Source organism: Phacochoerus africanus, chromosome 1 (genome assembly GCF_016906955.1).
Source record: "Phacochoerus africanus isolate WHEZ1 chromosome 1, ROS_Pafr_v1, whole genome shotgun sequence".
Lineage (NCBI taxonomy): Eukaryota > Metazoa > Chordata > Mammalia > Artiodactyla > Suidae > Phacochoerus > Phacochoerus africanus.
This window is the reverse complement of record NC_062544.1, coordinates 248,522,199-248,545,952: the sequence shown is the minus strand read 5'-3', so window position 1 is coordinate 248,545,952 and position 23,754 is coordinate 248,522,199. Positions and strand designations below refer to the sequence as shown.

At 35.4% G+C, this 23,754-nt stretch overlaps 1 protein-coding gene across 1 annotated transcript; it reads right to left on the bottom strand.

Moving 5' to 3' along the window:
- Positions 1–7,671: 7,671 nt before the first annotated feature.
- On the bottom strand, positions 7,672–23,489 carry POU1F1 (POU class 1 homeobox 1). The gene is made up of 6 exons (XM_047794372.1): positions 23,348–23,489; positions 20,165–20,314; positions 12,112–12,336; positions 9,971–10,135; positions 9,195–9,255; positions 7,672–8,403 (listed from the first exon to the last, which is right to left on the bottom strand). Exons 1-6 carry the CDS (start codon positions 23,487–23,489, stop codon positions 8,193–8,195), a joined length of 954 nt encoding a protein of 317 aa, XP_047650328.1. The 3' UTR covers positions 7,672–8,192.
- Between the last annotated feature and the right edge of the window lie 265 nt (positions 23,490–23,754).

Below are 23,754 nucleotides of genomic sequence, written 5' to 3'. Positions count from 1 at the left end.
ATTAGCAAAAAGAGACACTGAATTAGTAACACTTTATAGTAATAAAACAATATATTGTGGTTTTCTGAGAACTGAGGAGCTCTCCATATGAATTACCATTTAATCTCTTTAGTTTTGAACTGTATTTATATATATATATACACACACACACACACATACTGAACCCTCTAAATTGAAGCCATCATTCTCATTTAAATAACACTACTATGACAGTACTCAACCTGAATTTTATAATAAAAATTAGCATTTTTTCCTTGGTAAATAAACTACAACTTTGTCAGAAATTATTGCTTGAATGTATATTAATGTATTGGCTGTATTTTTTTTTTCTTTTTTTTGGACTCGCTCCTAGCATATGAAAGTTCCTATACCAGGAATTGAACCTGTGCCACAGCAGGGACTCGAGCCACTCCTGTGACAGTGCCAGATCCTTAATCCACTGAGCCACATGGGAACTCCTTAGCTGTATTTTTAAAGGTAAAGTTGCTATGATATTTAATGTATGTAGAGAAAGTGAGAAATGAAGAAGTGGCAGATTAGTTAGAGATTAGAATTAGGTGAGCTTTGAAAAATGATGTCATATATGGGTTCTAGCACATTTCACCACAAAATCTCTGGAGGAGGTTAGTTAGCTGTACACTGGTTAATTTGGGATAATGGATATTTTGGACTAATTTTGACAATATTATTACATATTTGAGGATTAGTACACATGTGGCATATGGATTGGTGGGAAAAATGAAAACCTCAACTATACAGTTTATAATCCATAATCCATTTTATAATGTTCAAAGATAAGGTTCCATTATTGATAGTATTAAATAAAGCTACCCTGAACATTGATGGGTCAAAACATTTTACTGGATTATCAAATGTTAACTCAGAACTTGTTTTGATTCTTGGATGTACATAATGCTGCCAGCTAACTATTTTACTTTCTTGTTTACATGTGGGGTTTTGTTTTTAATTATTTTGTTAAAAAAAATCCCAATAAAAATGTATTACTTATACTTTTTTTCCCTATTTCTTTTACTCTGCTTTTAGTGTCCACTAAAGTTAAAAGTTTTATATGTGTCTGGTAATTTTTCAAAGATTATATTTATTACTTTCTAGGCAGGAAAAATCAGATAACTATGCTATTTACATTTTAAGATGATTATCTTTTTAAGAATTAGCAGTTGTTACAGAACTGAGAGAGTAAGTCTAAGAATTGGTGGTTTCACATGAAATTTGTTTTTCATTTTGAAAGTCGTACTGAAGTATAGCTAATTTATAATGTTGTGATAATTTTGCTGTACCGTAAAGTGATTCAGTTATATACATATCCAATTCTTTTCCAAATTCTTTTTCCATATAGATTATCACAGAATATTGAGTAGAGATCCCTGTGCTATACAGCAGGTCCCCATTGGCCCGTCATTCCATATACTACAGTGTGCATACGCCAGTCCCAAACCCCAGTCTCCCCTTCCTCCCGACTGGTCCCCTTTGGTAACCGTAAGTTTGTTTCCGAAGTCTATGAGTCTGTTTCTGTTCTGCAGGTAAGTTCATTTGTATCCTTTTTATAGATTCCACTTATAAGTGATATCATATGAAGTTTGTCTTTCACTGTCCAACTTCACTTAGTATGATAATCTCTAGGTCCATCCATGTTACTGCAAATTGGGATGTGTGTATCTTTTTGAATTAAGGTTTTCTCTGGTTAGATGCCCAGGAGTGGGATTCTGGGTCATATGGTAGTTCTATTTTTAGTTTTTTGAGGAATCTCCATACTATTTTCCATAGTGGTTGTACCAATTTACAAACCTGCCAGTGGGAAGAGGGAGCAGTATAGGAAGGTTCCTTTTCTCTGCACCCTCTCCAGATTTATTGTTTGTAGACTTTTTGATGATGGCCATTGTGGCTGGTGTAAGGTGTTATCTCATAGTAGTTTGGATTTGCATTTCTGTAATAGTGATGTTGAACATCTTTTGTGTGGTTTTTTGGGCCATCTGTATATCTTCTTTGGAAAAATGTCTATCAAGGTCTTCTGCCTATTTTTTGATTGGGTTGTTTGCTTTTTTTGATATTGAGCTGCGTGAATTGTTTGTATATTTTGGAGATTAATCCCTTGTTTGCTTCATTTGCAAATATTTTTTTCCCTTTCTGTGGCTTGTCTTTTTGTTATGTTTATGGTTTCTTTTTCTGTGCAGAAACTTTTAAGTTTAACTAGGTCCTATCTGTTTATTTTATTTTTTGTCCTTTTAGGGCTGCACCCATGGCATATGGAAGTTCCCAGGCTGGGGGTCAAATGGAAGCTGTAGCTGCTGGCCTATGCCACAACGACAGCAATGTGGGAACCAAGCCGCATCTAAGACCTACACCACAGCTCACAGTGAAGCCAGATCCTTAACCCACTGAGCAAGTCCAGGGATCAAACTTGAATCCTCATGGATACTAGTCAGTTCGTTGAGCCATCATGGGAACTCCCCCATTGTTTTATTTTCATTACTGTAGGTGATGGATCTAAAAAGATATTGCTGCAGTTTGTGTCATAGAGTGTTCTGCCTATGTATTCCTCTAAGAGTTTTATAATATCTGGTCTTATATTTGGGTCTTTAATCCATTTTTAGCTTATTTTTGTGTTTGGTGTTAAGAGAGTTTTCTATTTTATTCTTTTACATGTAGCTGTCCAGTTCACATAAAATTTATCTGAGAATTTCTTTCCTAGATCTTCCAGGGGATAACCATTTTTAAAAATTCTTTTAAAACAGATAGTGCCGAGACCATCTCAGCGGGTTAGGGCTGAAGAACAGGTGCTGTAAAACTTAAGGAAAAATTTAACATAAAACAAGACACAGAGACATTTATCTTAATTAAAGGTGGGAACCGGGGGACTCAAGGTCTCAGGGACCAAGAGCCTGGCCTCAAGAAACCACACTGCTTTTATTGTGCTCTTTAGGATTACATCAAGTGAGGAGGGAGTTGTAGGTGCAGGATATAAGTTTTTTAAAATTATTTTAAAAGTCACATAGCAGGTAGCTAATTGAGCTTTTATTCTGACCTTCAGGCATTTAACACTTATTAGCACTGGGGAAGCTTGGTGTCAGCTATCTATGCAAAGTATTGTAGAGAGTCACCATTGAGCTTCTGCAGACAGCGTGCCTATATGCAGCAACCCATAGGCAACAACCTGGCATGCCTAGGTTTTCATCTTGGTTCTCCTTGCTAATGCATATCCTGCTAATGACCCCTCATAAACCCTTTGGGGCCATAAGGCTCATCTTCTTGTTATTCTTTAGAGGACAGATCATGCTGTGCAAATGGCATGCCTAAACCAAGGCATTATGTCCTTATCCAGCTGACCACATGAATAACTTATGCCTTAAGTCTTTGTTCTTAAGCTTAAGTCATTTACTAGCACTGTGACTGTTTTCCAAGCAGGAAGATGGGGTAAAGAAAAGCAGGACAAGATGGAGTTTTCAGCATAGAAAATAGAAACAAAGAGGCTAAGAAAATATTGTGGAAACATGTCTCGCGACAAGATGGGTCTTAGTGATTTGTTTTATTTAAACATGGATGTCTTGTAACACTTGAGGATCCAAAGGAGAGAGTAGGGTCATTCTGATTTGGCCACATTTTTCAAGGATGGTGGCATTTTTCACAAAAAGGCACTATAAATTTGTCATGTTATGCTAAAAATAACTTCCTTTTAGACCCTTAAGATGGGAAATTAGGATTCTTATACATGGAGTTTAATGAAAATATTGACTTTTGAGAACTTGATTTCCCTCATTTCCTTCTTTTGGCAAAAGGATTTCTTTAACTATGTTCAAACAAAGGGTTGCCAGTAGAAAGAGAACAGAAGAGTAGAGCAAATTTGCTGTTACCAAAAGGGGTACGGCCTAATGTCACATTTTATTACTGCACGTAAACATCATGGATGGGGATTTCAGAGTATCACAAAAGTAGAATGTGGCACAAAAAATATCAATACTCATCTTAGAAAACGAAATGGCCATCTATCAGGTGATAGTGTTGCACAGCCTGTACTCTGTGCTTTGAGGGCAGTACGTGCTTATGGCAGGGATAGTGGATATGAACTTGAGGGTTGTGACCCTGTAGACCAGAGTGAGGAGTCTGGCAGCCTCTGAGCTTTATGTTATTTGACCTGCCTAGTGATGTCTACTTTATCATTTGCATTTGAATGCCTTTAGAAGCCTGCACTCACCCCCTTGGCCACATGTACATCCCTTTCTAGCCCAGTAGCCATGATTCTAGCTTGATCCAGGTGGTCTGTTTTTTTTTTTTTTTTTTTTTTTTTTTTGTCTTTACTGACTTTTTAGGGCCACACCCACGGCATATGGAGGTTCCCAGGGGTCTAATTGGAGCTGTTGCCGCCGGCCTATGCCACAGCCACAGCAATGCCAGATCCGAGCCACGTCTGTGACCTATACCACAGCTCACAGCAACACCATTGCCAGATCCTTTACCCACTGAGCAAGGCCAGGGATTGAACCTGCAACCTCATGGTTCCTAGTCAGATTTGTTTCCGCTGCGCCATGATGGGAACTCCCCGTTGGGTCTGATTTAAATATGTTTTCTTATTTGATACACTCCCATATTAAAACAGTGTATGTGCACATCTGAAAAAAGACCTACCAATGATGTTTTTCTCCTTTGATGCCATTCCTCTTCGTGCATAAGGTTTTGCAGCTACAGAAAAAGATCAGCATTCTAATTTCCTCTCTGTAGAAGCTGAGACCCTTAAAGGTGTTTAAGACTGTTCCTGTTAACTCAGTTCCTTCAAGAATAAATTGGATTAAATTTGCCTTCCAGGAAGCCTGAGGATTGGGAAGCCTCATTTCAGGTACTCTCCTGATGGAACAGCACACACTTCCCTTCCCCGCCAAGCCACTCTCCCAAGAACCTGAGAACACACACACACACACACACACACACACACACACACCCTCTGTCCTCAAAGACAGAAAATATTTTTCACTAAACAAATACTTTACCATTCACCACACACACACACACACACACACACACACACCCCTGTCCTCAAACACAGAAAATATTTCTTTTCACTAAACAAATATTTTCACCATTAGAGATGGAAAGGTAAATTCCATGAAAGAGTTTCTCAGCCACCTCTACAGGGTAAAATTGTGGGTACAAGTGTACCATGTGTAAGTGACAAACAGATCTTTCTGTTTCAGTGGAACTCTACTGAATTCCTGAAGATTTACAATAGAAGATCTCATAAAAACAAGAGATAGAAAGGCTGTGTGGCTAAAGTCAGCTTTTGACATTTATTTCCAAATGTATGAACATATATACTGCACAGTAAATTACATTTGTCATTTATTTAATTGCAGTTTGGGATTTTAGATAACATTAACCATTTTCTATTTTTTTAAAAAGTATTAAAATATTATTTCAATATAGTGAGAAAAAATAGTCTCAAAACTCATCTATACAAATGAGTTAATAGTAAATACCAGTTCATGTACAACCAGCAAATAGCTAAATAACTAAAGAATTGCTATTTCAATATTAAGTATTGATTCAGAATATTTTGGGAGGAAAAACTGTTTTCCAGTGCCAATTGTATCTAAACTTGAAAAGAATGACTTTGTAGAAAAATACCTGATAATATGATTTAAACATTGTAATGATGACTAAGCATAGATACTTATTTTTGCTGTATTAAGTCAAATTAAACATTCCTAACAAATTCATATTTTAAGTTCAAAAGTCACTATTCTGGATTTATACTGCATTACATTTGCAAGTCTAAAAGTCATGCATATATGTATTTTTATGTGTATATGCATATACATTTTACCATGCCTTTTGCAAACTAAAGAATCCCTTCCCAGTTAATGTTTTTTGCTTTTTTTTTTTTTTTTTTTGCCACACCTGCAGCATGTAGAATTTGGGCCAGGGATCAAGAACCCCAGTCACAACAATGATAACGCTGAATCCTTAACCACTAGGCCACCAGAGAACTCTGTACTGTGTGGTTTTTTTGTTTGTTTTGTTTTAGGGCTGCACCCATGGCACATGGAAGTTCCCAAACTAGGGACTGAATTAGAGCTGTAGCTGCCAGCCTAAACCACAGCCACAGCAACGCGGGATCCCAGCCATGTCTGTGACCTATGCAAGAGCTCTCTTGCCAACACTGGATCCTAACCCACTGAGCGAGGCCAGGGATTGAACCTGTGTTCTCATGGATACTAGTCGTGTTCATTACTGCTGAGCCACAGTGGGAACTCCTATACTGTATGTTTTAAGCAGGTGAAGTTTCAAGATAAAGTATTTATAAATACACATAGCTGAATAATTTGGAATTTTCTCTTTAATAAGAAAAGCCTTTATATTGTATTTAACACCTCCTAGGTGCTAGGTGTGTACGGATGATCAGGCCACTGAAAACTAATTTTTTTTTATTTATATCACAGTTTCTAGCCAAGCAATTAATGTTGAGCATGTGTGCACAAACATTTGTAATCTACATAGATTATGACCTATATAATGCTTGATCTTTATTGATATTATAAAAAGCAAGAGACTGGGCAGTATAGCTTAGTAAACATTCTAAGTCAATAATAAAATTAGTCTACTTATTCCCATTTTGTTCTATAAAATAAGTTAAACATTGCCAGCAGATTTACATTCAAAATGCAGAAAAGTCACTATTTGATAGTGATATCACATTACAGTTTGCTTCTACCTACAAGTTTCAAACGAGTGCATTCCTTTTCCTTAAATTGAAATATAGTTGATTTACAATATTAGGTTAATTTCAGGTATACAACATAGTGATTTAGTATTTTTATAAATTATACTCCACTTAAAATTATTATAAAATATTGGCTATATTCCCTATTCTGTATAGCGTACAATTTTATAAGTTAAATAAATATGTTCACTAAGGTGCAGCTCCCTGAATTGGAAATCTCAATAAATCAAACTTTTTTTAAAAAAGAATAAATCATATTCTAACCAATTAAACCAAACATGATCATCTCTTCTTTTTTTTTTTTTTTTTGTCTTTTTGCCATTTCTTGGGCCGGCATATGGAGTTTCCCAGACTAGGGGTTGAATCGGAGCTGTAGCCCCCAGCCTACGCCACAGCCACAGCAACATGGGATCCGAGCTGCGTCTGCAACCTACACCACAGCTCACGGCAACACCGGATCCTTAACCTGCTGAGCAAGGCCAGGGATCGAACCGCAACCTCATGGTTCCTAGTCGGATTTGTTAACCACTGCGCCACGACGGGAACTCTGATCATCTCTTCTAATAGGAGCCCAGATGATGTTTTAGGTTGTGAGATTTCAAAAGTATGCTATGTTATTAAATTAGACACCTGTCAAATTTGTAGCCATTTTTATCATTCAACAAAGATTAAATTTCCACTGTGAGTAAACACTTTCCCAGACACTGGAGAAGCAACAGCAAACAAGCTAGATTTCTTCCCTCAACAGTTACAACTTACGGAAATAGTAATGTGGGGCTTAAGCATCTATAAAGCGTATTTTTTATAGCTAAACATCAAAAAAGCTAGTGTCTGGGAAGAATAAAAAGATCATAAATTAATATTTCTACAAATCTCTTTTGAAACAATTCTTTGGGCTCTATGCCCTAAATGTTAACTTCAAAGGTGTCACTTGTAATTCAGATTTATTCCTAAATGCAATAATAAAATTCTAAGGCACCCCTAGTTCTTAAATGCAAAACTGTTAGTTCAAACGAACTATTAGAGCTGATGGTAACCAGAACATTGGTTAAAGAATTTTCTAATAAGATCTTCTCTGGTGATGTTCTTTATGTGACATTATTGACTGGAATATTAAAAAGCAGATATACAGCCTTTGGAAAAGAAGCCTTTAAACTAAAAGACCACATCTGCACACTCATGTATGGAAGTGGGGGTGGGGAGAAAGAGGGAGAGATCTATTGAGAAAGAGAAAAATCATTGTTTTACTTCCATTAGTCTAGCTTATAATGTACAGTGTGGCTTATTAGAATAATTCATCAATATAATTTAAATTGTATTTTAAGTAGAAACGAAAAGGCTCTGCAAAAGTTACTGATAAGATTTTTTTTTTTAAAGCTAAGCAAATAACTAATTTCTATTTTGGCTGGAGAAGAGAAAAGAATGAGAAATACAAAAACTGGCTATTACACAATAGATAATATTATCTGCATTCAAGATGCTCCTTAGAAATAGTAAATAAACTCTGATTCAGACTCGTTTTCACCCGTTTTTCTCTCTGCCTTCGGTTGCAAAACCAAACCCTCACTACTTCTTTCTCCAGGTTCAGTTCTTCAGCCATCCTCAAGATCTCTTGAGAGGAAGGTTTATTCTGTTCTCCAAAGTGTCTCTCCAGGGCATCCTTTGCAGCAATACTGGGAGGTGAGATGGGACAAGAGAAGGAGGGAGATGCCGTTTTAGGGATGTTTTTGCTAGATCAAAATTAAGTTAGGTTGAATTTATTAAATATTAACATAAAAAGAAAAGTTAAAGAATTTGAAAACACCTTCAAAGCTCTTCACCGAAGATAAACATTCAGTTTGTCAAACATTAAATGCTCTTCTTATGCAGGCTACATTTACCAGAGTCACAGGAAGAAATAAGCAGGGGAACTTAGACTTTATGTGTATCCTACTTTGTGCCACAAGAGGGCACTGACTTTCTGAGAAGGAAATAATTCTGCAGTCATTTCTAAATGTCTATAGAAATTATTAAAGTTATTTAGAATAAATGAACTGTTTTGTGTACAACTAGCCAACCAAAATATAACCTGTATTTTGTTTTTTCAATTGACCCTACTCATGTTTATGTTGTATTGCCCCTATGTTATGTTCAAATGCTCATTCTAGTTTCAAAGTATCTATTTCTTCTCTAGTAATTTAATATTTCAAAAGTAGGAGTTCCTTTCATGGTTCAGTGGTTAAGGAACCTGACTAGGATCCATGATGATGCTGGTTCGATTCCTGGCCTTGCTCAGTGGGTTAAGGGTCCAGTGTTGCTGTGATCCTAGGTCACAGACGCCACTAGAATCTGGTCTTGCTGCAGCTGTGGTGTAGGCTGGCAGCTGTAGCTCTGATTAGACCCCTAGCCTGGGAACCCCCATATGCCGCAGGTGCGGCCCTGAGAAGCAAAAAAAAAAAAAAAAAAAAAAAATTTCAAAAGATACCTGATTGTTGTTCTCCGTTTTCTTTTTCTTTCATTTGCTCCCACTTTCTCATTGTATAAAGCTGTGATAGGGAAAAGAGTAAGAATTACATGAACAAAGTAGGGCTTTTTAAAAAAATTATCAGTGTTTGATTTCAATTTTTCTTTATAAGACTGTGCAAAATAAAATCACCATACATTTTTGTGTTGTTTTTGCAGTATACCTCATTTTATATTACAAGCCCTAGATTAAAATGTTAATACAGAAATAAATACTAAGTTTGCAAAACAACTGTCTTTAAATCATCCGTACCTTTTGTTGGAACACTTGCCCTAAATGCTCAAACCTTGATCTTTATCCATGCTTGACATTAATATAAGTGGAATATCTTATCATATTAAATTGCTCACTGGAAATTGCCTATGTTATTCTCTAGGAAGACTGGTGTGTGCAGATGCTCTGGCTACACTAATATTAGGTTATAAAATGATTCATGTACAATTGCTCTAGTATATAGCATGGGGCAAAAAAATCTAAATGTATTAAAAAAGTAATTTCATCACTTCACACCCATGCTACATTGTGCAGAAGCTCTCCATACACAGTTTATTCTCTTACTATCTTTTCAGTAAAAATTATTTCTACACTTGCACTTGCCTTGCTATGTGATGAAACAAGATATTTTTCATTTCAAAAACCAAACCAAACCTCAAACCTCTTGCTTTAGCATTAATCCAACCAATGAAAGCCATCATTTTTAGGTTAAAACACAGTCTTCTGAAGCACAGCTTTAGTACCTCCTACTTGCTCAGCTTCCTCCAGCCATTTGGATAATATTGCTTTTAGTTTGCATGCATTTTTGAAGCTGAGCTGTAGGTTTTCAAATCGGCAAATAGTCGTTTGACTGAATTCAGAGCCATGCACAGCTGCCAGGGCTTCTCCAACATTTGTTTGGGTGTATCCTGTGAAAGAACAACAAAGACCATTAGCTTCAGTTTTTTTAAGAAACACTCATTTTGGTCCATTATCTCACAAATTTATGTATTTTTCTTTGTCAACTATTAAATACTGCCTTTAACCATATATTTGTTGTCAATTTAGAATAACAGTAAGGTTGAGTATAGAATTATCTAGTATTTCAAAAAAATATTCTTTCCAGTTAATAAATTTTTTAGAAGTCCAAAGAATTCAGGTAGGAATATCTGCCATTCATAATAGTTAGCCAGATGGTTTAGATGTGTCATAAATGCTTTAGAAGACACTTTAAAAATTCTTAATCATTGTCAAATATGGTATATGCTCAAAAATATATAGTATATTACTCTTAAAAGATATGGTGCTATATCACAAATATTTGTATCTCAGAAGAGTGAAAAAAGTCCACAGGCTGAAGGGTATCAAATAAAACCAAGAATTGTGTTTACTTTCCTGAAAAGGGTGTTTTATTATGAGACTTTGATCACACAACTTTTTATGTATACCTCCAAGCATATTTATTATGTCATTTGGTAATGCTTCTATCTCCAGGCAAAAAATTCTCATAGACTGTCTCAAACATTTTTAGAATGCAAGTTGATATAAGCCATCAATAAAGAATTTGAAACATTCACAGCAATACAAATAGCAAATTGAAAATGAATGTTATACACATGCCTACTGCTATGTTTATTACAAATAGTAAGTATACATTAATTCAGGGCCTAAGGGTATATACCGGTATGCATACAATGATCACATATGATGCCCATCAATAAATATTATTACAAACTATGGATAGTTCATTCCACAAGTGCAGTTTGAACTACCATTTCAATCCATTAAAAATACAGTTTCATAAATCTAATCAAGGTTAATCACTAGTTTTTTACGTTAACACTTTTTAATAGAAAGCGATCAAAGGCTGTGAACAGAGAATTCACAGGAAAGGAATTACAAATGACTCAAACACATGAAAGAACATCCTTTAACCCTCTACTGCTAATAAGAGAAATTTAAAATGAAACTGCCATTAGATACCACTTTGACCTGATTTGCAAAGGTCCAAAGGATTTATAGAGTATTTTTTTCTTCTACAACTATGTATGTATTCTATGTGTCTGTCACCTTTCTAAGGGCTAAGGCTATGCCAATAAGGAGGAAACAAAAAGATTAAAAAAACTCCCTGCCTTCACAGAGCTCATATTCCAATGGGTGGCAAAAGAGATACCCATGGTGGTAGTTAAAATTGGTACAACTTCCCTAGAAACCGATTTGACAACATCAATCCAAATAACAAATACACAAACTCTTTGATCAAGCAATTTTGCTTTTAGCACTTTCCCTACACATATATTTATATTGGTGCAAAATAACATGTAGTTAATCACTGTAGCATTGCTTTTAATAGCATAAGCTTGAAGACCATCTAAATTCCATTGGTAGGAGACTGGTAGTATATTCATAAAATGGAATTTAAAGCTCTCTAAAAACTAATACTAAAGGCTCTCCAAAGTAAATAGTTAAAATATCTATATGAAGAAATATATGTATTTGCTTATATGTCTATGTCTATGCATAAAATATCTGGAAGGATACACAAGAAACCAACAACAGTGATAAACAGGAAGGACAAGCAGAAAGGATACATTTCATTTATATTTTTTAGCCCTTGAATCATATCAATGTATCATATACTCAAAATATAGTTAAAAACAGACACTTCCAAACTAATCTTTGATAAAGAGTGCCATTAATTTAAAAAATCCATGTATTTTGGCTACTAAGAATTTAGAAGTAAATGAAGATTTTTGTAGGTTTTTCATAATTCGAGTAACTTAAATCCATAGTAGAGATGCAAAGTGAGAATAGCCTCCTGCACTGAGTACAAGAAACTGAACAGTAACAGAGTAAGAATTTGCAGACCACACTTTGTGCCCCTCTGCTCTTAACAAGAACATACCTAGCTTAATTCTTCTCACTTTAAATTCATTGGCAAACTTTTCAAGTTCTCTGATTTCAGGAGAATCCATGTCAATTGGTTCTTCAACCAATTTGCTTTTCCGCCTGAGCTCCTGCTTGAAATCAGCGGCCGTAGGGTCCTCTGGCAGGAGAGGCTGGTGCATGGGAGGAAAGCCATGACTCAAGGTGTGGTCAGGAAACTTATAAAGACAAGGGGTTAAGCTCCCTGTAACAACAAGAAAAGGAAAGTGCCATTTGTTGTTATCCCCCATTTCTATATATGCAGGGGTTTGGCCCGTTAGAGCCCATTATTCTATAACAGTGGGTCTCAATTCTGAAAGGTTACCAGACAGTCTTTTGAAGTAGAAGAGTAGTTCAGGATAAATGTGATGATTTATTTTTCACCTTCCTTTGAAGCAGCAAAAACAAAGATAATGCAAAGCCAAAGAAGGTTCAGCTCTAACCAGAATGTATATTTCTACCTCTGTTTTCCTAATTCTTTGAACAAATAATCTATGAGGTTTGTTATAATCAAGTCACATGGTTAAGTGTTACTTATGTGCTGGCAGATTTTCCTAGGATTTGAAAGTTACAGTATCAAGAAGCTGCACTGTTTTATCAGTAAATGTTTCATTTCAAGGGGAAATAACCATGCCTTTTTTAAATTTAATAAAGGCGGGTAAAAATTGAGAACATAAAATACATTAATATGGTTAAATAGACTCAAGGAGTGAATAGACATTAACAAAAATAATTTTTAAAGTTCTATTAGAAAGTCAGCAACAAGATTTCTTAAGTATATAATGGCATCATTTCTGGATGATTATATAAAAAGCAAAAATAAGTGGGAAAGACGGGTGCAGTTCTAGAAATGATAATCACCCATAAATGATGAAACATTGAGTCCATTGAGTTCAATGATAAATCATAAAATGCTGAAAGACTAATTTTTTAATTGCTTCTAGATTTCATTTGTCATTTGGAAAGAAGAGTTTGTCTCAGTTAGGGAGCAGGAATGAGGGGGTAGTATAAGCCAAGTTCCCACACATTTTACTTTTTGTTTTCTTCATCAGTACATTACACATTTATTCATAGAGATTTCACTTTAATTTATATACAGTGACACATGTATAATCAAGACATTTTGATGTGACTAAAATATTCAATTATTAATAATTTTTTCTTATAAATGTTTAAACTAAAAATAATGACTACAGAATATATACAGTAGTCATTCTTAGAAACTTACTGAAAAAAACACATTGAGTTTATGCTACCTGTACTTTCTCTAGAAATACATTCACAATTCAGACATGGGTAATAGTGCATCTTGCCAGAATATATAAATCTTAATGTATCAATATGTAATGAGCAAAGAATAGTATAAGTCAGAAAACTGTTTGCTTATATTATTTATATGAGAATATGTAATTATAAAGTATACCCCATGAAACAGACTATATTATTTTTCTGAAGCAAAATACATATACAACTGAAAAATTAAACAAAATAGCATAAAATTAATTTGGCTGTTTTACAGATGTAAAAAATATATGGAAGAAACTATTCCTTTCTGCAACTATTCCTGTTGCTTTTACAAATCAAAATTATCCAGTTTTGCTTTTTAAAAAGTTAATCATCCACTCTCTGCTTTGGTAGTGGTATATTGAACAGGCCAGATAAAAATTTAAAAAACAGGAGTTCCCGTCGTGGCGCAGTGGTTAACGAATCCGACTAGGAACCATGAGGTTGCGGGTTCGGTCCCTGCCCTTGCTCAGTGGGTTAACGATCCGGTGTTGCTGTGAGCTGTGGTGTAGGTCACAGAGGTGGCTCGGATCCCGCGTTGCTGTGGCTCTGGCATAGGCCGGAGGCTGCAGCTCCGATTAGACCCCTAGCCTGGGAACCTCCATGTGCCGCAGGAGCGGCCCAAGAAATAGCAAAAAAAAAAAAAAATTGTATCAATGTTTATTACATAGCTCATTTTTTGAAAATGTTTATTACCTTAGATTTCATTTTCAGCTTTCTAATTAGTTTTAGATTTCTGCTAGTCAAAGAAAAGCCTAATATAGAAAAAGGAACACTGATCATTTTAACGTTTACTTAATATTATCTCATGACTTTTCTTTTGCTTTTGCTTTCAGAGTTTGTTCTTACAAATATAAAAAAAATCTTCACTTCTTTCATCATTCAGAAATATCAGTTGTCGCTTAAAACATTTAATGATGAAATACTCTGAGAAACAGTAAAAACAGGGAAAAACCAGTCTGCTGTTTGATTTTGCACATTTAATGTATTTTAGGGCACTTTGGATAATTCATTTAACCTAGGTCAAATTATTTATTTCACATGTCATTTGTTGCATCTCATTCATATGATATGACATAAAGTCTGAGTTTGTTAGCAATTTTGATCATTATTTTCAATTTTTCTTGCTGATTATTGCTACACTGCTACAAATCTATGTGCTGTCTTCATTTTACATTTGTCATCTTCTTATCCTTATGTAAACAAATGAGGTAGAAAAGATATGTATTTTTTACCCATAACTTAAAATTTAAATAAAAAAAAGTTAAATAACTTTCCTTGAGTGCTTTGAGGAATTCACTGTACAGATGAAACTAGATCTAAATTCCAATAAACATTGCCATAAACCACATCAAAATAATCACTTCGTTCATTTTTCAGGTAGTCTGTACGCAGAGAAATCAAATAACTTTAAAAGACTTATGCAGTTTAAACACATTTGGCTACATTAAAATTCCACTTTCAGACATAAGTACCATAATGATTTACTAAAACATTGGAAGTGTGCCATCTATTTCTGGAAAAATTTAAAGCTAGTTTATACATTATAAATACTTTTAGAAAATGGACATTTAGAAAATTAATTTGAACATGGGTCCATAAAAAGTACACAGGAAATACCATGTTCCAAGGTTTGGCATCCAGAGAAAAATGGAAAACACAGTATGTAATATGTTTTTGTTTTTCATTAAGTGAAAGTATCCATAATTATCCACAGGGACACAGTTTTCCTAGAACTAACCTTAAACAGAGATTCATGACAGTCACATGCACAGCCAAACAAATTGCGGCTTCTATCATATGATCCTATTTGGCGGGGGGGAAGTGGGGAGTGATCGGTATGGTATATGTGCCAAGATACTTTGAAGTTTTTTTCTAAAGCTTAGATTATCGAAAAGGGGAGGGGAGGGGAAAGGAAGAATATAAAAGACACGGCGAATCACAGGCAATAGAAGTCTCTCACAATTTCCAAAACGTGACAGCAAAATTTTCTAAAAACCTAGAACAAGCATACACCTAAATAGCTTGAAAGTGTTTGCACACTGTTTACAGCCCAAAGCATATTTTCACACTGCTGATTAATCCACCACAGCCTTTCTGAACTTGGGTGGTGGAGCTGGGAGAGGAACAGAGTTAAGTCTTTTAAAGCAGGCGATGGGGAGGCCGAGGTCTGGCTTGCCTTACAGGGAACCTGGCTCAAGGCCCCCATGATACGGGGCAAACTGCTCTTCTGCAGCATGGCTCTGCCAGATGCTGACAGGCAGAGGGACACAGTAAAAAAATCCCACCTTAACGTAGATATGCACAGCAAAGTGCATTTGAGTATTTCCATATATTTTTCTTTATTTCCTTATGCATGACAATATATAACAAATCATAAATTTGTATTGTGGTTTTTTTGTTCCTCTGTTTTTTTGGTTTTTTTTTTTGTCTTTTTGCCTTTTCTAGGGCCACTCCCAAGGCATATGGAGGTTCCCAGGCTAGGGGTCTAATCGGAGCTGCAGCTGCTGGCCTACACCACAGCCACAGCAACGCAGGATCCGAGCCAAGTCTGTAGCCCACACCACAGCTCACGGCAACACAGGATCCTTAACCCACTGAGCAAGGCCAGGGATTGAACCTGCAACCTCATGGTTCCTAGTCAGATTCATTAACCATTGCGCCATGATGGGAACTCCTGTTTCTCTTTTGTGCATTGGCACATCCTATCCCTGAGCAACAGGGGTCCTCTGCCTGGTTTTGTAAATTAAGTTGATTTGGAGAACGGCCACGCCCATTTGTTTACATAAGGCCTAGGTCTGCTTTACAATCACCCAGTTGTGTAGTTGAGAAAGAGTCATACAAAACATAGGGAAAACAAGGTGTGAATGCTACTGAAATTTTTTCAAGATCCAGAGGCAAAAGATGGTCACAATTACTCCCTCCCTTAGTGTCAACACAACCAGAGCAAGTCAGGGAAAAATAAAACTAAATAAAGAATGAAAAAAAGGGAAAAAAGAGGGAAGAAAAAAGACAAGAAGGAAGAGGTAGACTCTGAAGTTTATTTCTCTGTCACTGTCAAACAGATTTCTGTTACCTTTTGCTTTAGTCCAGGTAGAAAAGGCACTTTCGGCCATACTAATCTTTTCCCTTGTGATCCAATTGTCAAAAAAAAAAAAAAAACCAAAACATTATTTTTCTGGATTAATTCCCAAACATCAGCTATTTTGCTTTCCTGTTAAAATTAGTTTTTACACAAAGGCTGTTACAGCATGTCTTAGGTGGCCATTACGTCACATAACCTTGCAGGATTTAGCAATCATTACTAAATAATAGTTAACCTCAGTTTTCACAGGACAGTGGATGAGGTACACAGCTCATTAAACTTGTTTTCTAACTTTCACCCAGTTTTAGAGAACAGACACAATCTCAGGTAGGCAGGGAATCAGAGTTTTGAAGGGTTTTTTTATTTTGTTTCCTTTTGTGCTTATCTAGGAGAGACTTCTGAATAGCATTTATAATTCACTGTTGAACACTCTAAATTCTCAGGAGAGAAGAGACAAAAGAAGGAATTTAGTTGCAAGTGTATCTGAAGGGAAGCTACCCACCACAACTTGGACATGAAGAGACATTCTGAGATGTTGACTTGAGCGAGATTTGTAATTAGTTCCTGGTGTGGCTTAATTCATTTCAGCCCATCAGTCATTCTCTGGTATCCCCACACCTGAACTATGAGGCACAGTGAATTCATCCAATGACTAAAGTCCTCCCTACCAACTTTTACAGAATATTGGCTATTGCTCTTGCCTTCCAGTAGGTTATTAATTTAATGAAATGCTCAAATTAAATGTAAGCATCAGAGTATGATAATAAAATAACCATATTCAAATAAAGCAATTTTATACCCTTTGAAATACTATCCTTTCTGCAGCTCCACTTTCATATGGAGTATGTGACAATGAACCTGTCTTGGTTGTTGATGATAAGACACTTCTGTGGATTGTGTGGAAGTGGCTGATTTGATGACTGTCTTGAGACTTCTCAGAAAATTCAAATGACATAACCAGGTTTCTCTGTATTTTATACCTTTTCAATCTTCTGAGTTGCTGTGTTTTATAACTCAATTTGTGTAGCATCTCTGGGGACAATGGCAGAAGGGTTCAGATTTCCCAAGATTTAATCTGCCAGGATACACAGGCTAATACTGGATATATGTCAAAATAGTGACATTTTAACACATTGTAAAGCATGTCACAATTTAAAGTTGTTCCTCAAAAATATTCAAATATAATCTCTATGCTTACCATGGTGAGTTTTTCTTTCAGTGACAAAATATATTTAATTTTATTTTGACTACAGTGATAACTCTCAATCTTAGGACAACCATTTTTTTTTCTTGATTTTCACTAACCCAGACTTTGAATCATTTTAAAGGGCTTTTCCTGGGCCCTCTCCTTTTTAACTGTAATGAGGAATAGAGTTTGCTGAGTGCCTGCCAGAGGAACCTGTACCAGCACCATCTGAGCTACCTGCAGACTCTCCATGTGAACCTGGCCTGTTCTCACCAATCCTGGAAACTGGGAGGATGTTAGATTTCTCAGGCCAGTTGTGAAGTCACCAGGCCAGCAGCCACTGGCCTGCATCTTATGGGAGGGAAGTGATAGCAAAAACCATCTTGAAACATTTGGTCTGTGCCTAGTTTTATTTTTGTACTAACCTGAATCCACTGCTGCCCCTTGCTTGGTAGAGAAAGCACCTAAAGTTAGGTTCCTGGGAATTACTGTGAATGAACAACAAATCTCCTCCAAGAAAGAGCAACATTTGGCCATGAGCTTCTCATTTCTTGTCTCCATAATCAAAGGTCATTTAAGGCCATAGAAAACATCCTGCCTGCACCTCTAGTGGCTAAATGCATATCATTCTACTGTTTTATAATGAAAGTAGTTCTTCAAGAATGTGAGCTGTTCTTATTAACCATGGATACTCATTACTCAGTATATGAATCATAAAATCCATTTTAAAGGGGGGAAGAAAAATATGGCTTTCCTTATTTCTTAATTATTAAAAAGAGTTAGCAGGACTTAAAGGTAACCATTAAGAATATCAGTTTCATTTTACCACAAAGGTGAGGATACAAATTTATTCAGAATGCTACTTAATAGAATCTAAGAGAAGCTAATTTGTTCCGGGATATTTTATTTTAAACTTTTAATGTTTTAATGAGTCTGAAACAGATATTTTGAGAAATTAAAAGTTGGTGAACTAAATTATTTGCTGTATTCCTCCCCCCACCCGCCCCACCCCGGCCATGCTCACAGCATGCAAAAGTTCCCAGGTCAGGGATTGAACCCAGGCCACAGCAGTGACCATGCCAGATCTTTAACTGCTAGGCCACTAGGGAACTCCTCTTTGTTCAACTTTATTTCAAATTTGTAGGCATAAACTCACTTTTGATTTTTTTAATTACCCACTATGGATAACAAAACACAAGATTTCCCTAATGTGTGATTTCTCTATCCAGACTTTCTCAATATCACACAAGTGTGCATGTACACACACAAACATTCTCACATAGAGCCTTTGTAGTTTATTGTCACCCATAGTATTTTTCTCCCTGCTGAAGAAATAAATAAAAAAGATTAAAGAATACGTAGAAAAAAAAAAAAAAAACCTCTGCGCACAACAAAATTTTTTCCCTGGACATAGCCTAGAATTAAGTCACAAGTTTTGTGATGAGTGGATCTCTTACATCAGATTTTCTTTCCCGTAAGATTTGTGCTGTCAATACCTTCATACAAGTGTCAATAAACAAATAATTTATCTTGTATCTAGTGCTGCTTTACTTAGAAGGAAAAAAGATATGTAACTTCAACTATTTCAATCTCATCTAAGACTCAGAGAGGGCTGCCAAAGATTCAAATTGTTCCCGTTGTGGCACAGCAGAAGCGAATCCAACTAGTAACCAACCATGAGGTGGTGGGTTTGATCCCTGGCCTTGCTCAGTGGGTTCAGGATCCGGCGTTGCAGTGAGCTGTGGTGTAGGTTGCAGACTCCGCTGAGATCTGGCATTGCAGTGGCTGTGGTGTAGGCTGGGAGCTGTAGCTCTGATTAGACCCCTAGCATGGGAGCCTCCATATGCTGCCAGTGAAGCCCTAACAAGAAAGAAAAACAAAAAAACAAAGACTGAAACAAAAATGACTGCTAAAGCACCTGCAAATCACTCTTAGCCTTCAATGTCTTTTTTATCTCCATCGCCTAAATGTCCAAAAGAAGTATTGAGATGAGGAGGATGTTGAAGCCAGTCCTGTCTGCTTTAACAGCCACATAAGATTATTTAGCACTTGAAATATGGCCAGTGCAACTGAGGAACTGAATTTTAAATTTGATGTTATTTTAGTTAATTTACATTGAATTTAAATAGCCACATTAACCTAGTGGCTATCATTATTTCTGTAGGTAAGCCCCCCGATGGCATTAAAAAATGACAATCAGCTGTTTGTCAGTTGTGAATCAGAATAAAAATCATATAAACATAAGAATTAAGAAGCATAGCCATTCAGTGTCATGCAGAATATGGGCAGTCAGGTATAATTATGATTTATAAAGGCATACAGATCAGTAAACACTTAAATATACAGTGGTTTTACCAGAAATTTCCAAGGTCAAGAAATCTGAATTTCCTGATATAATCTGGTCCTGATACTCTCATCCAGGAAATCCACCTAGGTATCCCAAAACTCAATCTCAGATATGAAGACAATTTTTCTTACCTGCCATTACTCCATAGGTCGATGACTGGTTTCCATAATGACAGGAAGGGACAGAATAATGAAGTCCTGTTGCTGTGTTTCCCAGTGTTGTCACCAAGAAATATGTGCACAGACATTGAGGAGTTTGGATCAAAGACAAAATAGACGGGACTGGTAAGAAAATGTATGAGGATTCAAGACACATTCATTTTATTTCAAAAGTACACATTTATGCTATTCTTAAAGTTATACGCCAATAATTTCTTATCTGTGGGTAGTTCTCTAGTGAGTATGTTAAAACTAGGAGTTGAAATTTGTCTCAAGTAATGAGATCATAAGTTGTTAAAGTGGACTACAGCCTTCGTTAATTATCCTGTGCTCTGTGTTGGGATGACCAACCAGTTTGAACCTTAGAAAACTAGGAGTTAGAGAATTCTTGCAGGTTCCACCCAATAGAGACCGCAAAAAAAAAAAAAAAAACTAACTAGAGGATAGTCTCTTAAAATTCTTTTACATGGTATTATAAAATGGTCTTTTTCTGTAACAATGAATATTTTTAACAATGAATATTTCTGTAACAATGAATCAACTATTTTTTTGTTTGTTTGTTTTTCAGTCAACATCCCCGCCCCACTGTATATGGAAATTCCTGGGCCAGGGATCTAATCCAAATCTTAGCTGGAGCTTTGACCCACTCCACAGCTGCAACAACACAGGATCCTTAATCCACTGCATGGGGAGGTTGATCGAACAAAAACCTCAATACAGACAAGTCAGATCACTATCCCACTGTGCCGCAGCAGGAACTCTCAGAAATCAACTCTTGAACAGTCTTTATTTCTGCTTATTCACCTTAACAAATTTCTTCCACTAAAGAGGGAATGGCAGAGAAACTAACCTTTAGTTGAATACAATCATAAAACATCATTAAATTCAGAGGTTTATGAAAAACCTGTGACAAGGTATGATGTATTTGGTTGATGCTGAAATCATGAGATTTAGGTTTTTTGCATGCACACAACTAATTCAACAATTCTAATGATAAAGCTGGTTAAAAAAAAAGTTCATAGATTGTTGAACAACTTGAGGTTTACAAAGGTTGAACCTGGCATACAAACACAACCTCATTTATAAATAGTGATAGGTCTCATGGAATTAATGTGTATTTTGAAAGTAAATTTGCATCGCCAAACTTTTGTCAAGCTTTAAACATGAATCACCAAGTTGGCTAAGAATATGGACCACTAACAATAACATCACTAGCCAATGTTTCCTGATGTGTTTTATTTTCTCTCTTTTTTCCCCCACCATATCCTGAATTTTCATAGTAGTGAATTTTCATAAATATAATTGTATCTTCTTGAATAATATGAGCTACTATAAAACACAGATTTAGAATCATTTGAAAATATTAAGATATAATCTAGTGATTAAAGACATAAGTTCTCTTCAGAGAGTAACACATTTTCTCTCCATATAGCTCAATTTTTGATATTTTGAAATACCTGCATAAATTTTCACTTTACAACTGACACGTAGAGAGAACTGAAGTCATTTTACACTATAATGATTACAATGCATTCCCAAATTAAACAAATAAATACGAAACACATTCAATATCCAAGTGTTTTTATCATTGTACTCAGTATTTCTAATTCCTTACTTAGACAAGTAGGTGTATATGATTACAATTTGATGGAAAATTTATAAAATCAATGTTATGTTTATTTAGAACATGTTAGGTCATTTTTACTGATTACGAATTTTTTTTACTTCCAAGGTTTAAATACTTTTTGTTTCTCCATTTTGGGGAAATAGTATAAAAGATAGGCTAACTTACTAATATGTTATTTATTTTTAAGTAAATAAATAGGGTTTTGAGAATAAACTTGTTTAATTATAACCTCAATACCAAATTTTATTTTTATTCTGACCAAATCCTATCCACACACAGTAGATTAAACAACATATTATTCTTCTCATCCCAACCTATATAAATACCAATTATTTAAAATATACAATTAACTATGAGATAATTGTTTGTTTATATCATACCTCTTTGATATAAAGTGATAAAAATACTTTATTATATTTTCCCCAAAATATGTTTGAGGATATTTTCTGTAGTACATTTTTAGTTAAATTCTGAGAATCTTTAGTAGATAGAAAAAATCTCTACATTAATAATTTTACCAAAGTCTAGATATATGATCTCTAGATACTTTAAAATACAGCTGAAGATTAATGCCAAGCTTACATATAAGTTTGGACGCTGCTTAATCATAATAGAATATAAGGTTTGATACTTTAAATCAGCATATAAATCTATCAACTCAAATTTTTATTTTTAAATATATAAAATTTAGTTCATATTTAGATTGCTTTGAAAACAAGTGGAAAGTGCAGGTAAATAGGAAACTTTTACTCAAGACTTTTTTCATATATCTACTTCAAAGCACTTTGTTACTGCATAAAAAATAGACCCATTAACAAACATATTTACTTTCTTGGTTGTGTTTGGGACAATATATTTTAATTCTCAAGTTTAATTTTTATTTAAGAAAGCTATGTAAGAAAAAAAAAAAAACTTGCTTAGAAGGTGAAGTCTCTTCGGAACTCAGTTTTGAGAATATTCAACTCAGTTCTTGGGTTCTAAATATTATATTGCTTCCAGATTTGATTTCTGAGTTTTTATTTATGCTAAAAATATGTTTATTGGAACACCGAATTATTTTATTCTTTGAAACCCATGGTTGTTGGTATTGGGAATCATCTGGTTATGCTTATTCTGAGGCTATTTCGAGACATGGTAGTAAATGTAATCTAAAAACCCAAATACATCTCTAATATAAGGGAGTAACACCTTTTAAACAGTGAATTATTTCACACTATTTTTTAGCTTTGCCCTTAATCCGTATGAGTTTACATAAAAATGTTTTTCAAACTTACTGTTTACTTATATAGAAAACAGATTTTCTTTACAATAAAACCAACAATAATCAAAAGTACTACACTTACTAATATTTCTTGAAATTTTTCTTAGGTGTTTTGGCTTCTTGAACACCCCGAATATTTAACTTAACACAAATTAAAATGAAGGGGAAAATAAAAGAAGCAATGAGAGTGTGAACTAACAAGATTCAAAGCGTCCATCCTGACCATCTCTAGGCCCAGCCACCCGAAGACCGTTATTGGAGTCAGTACCTGTGGACATCACGTTGGTGGCATGGTTGGAGGCTGGTAAGCACTCTGCTGCACTGTGATGCATGATCAGAGGCAGAGTTGCAGAAGACTCAGAATTGAGAGGTATAAAGGTGTCAGCCGAAGTAAAAGGTTGGCAACTCATTCCCGGGAGAGTAGAAAAATGAGGAGAACTGCTGCTTCCCAATTCAGAGTTTTATTATATTATCATCTCAAAGGGCCGTTTCAAATCTCACTACCTGCATATATACATCAGGGAGGTTCTGAAGCACTGGGAGGGCGCGTGCTGGTATTTATGCGCCAAGGAAATCCCTTTATACATGTTAATTATCTTTTCCCAGGGGTATTGCTTTATCAATTTGGACTGTCTTCCTTCTTACCCAAATATAATGCATGCCCAAGAGAGGAAG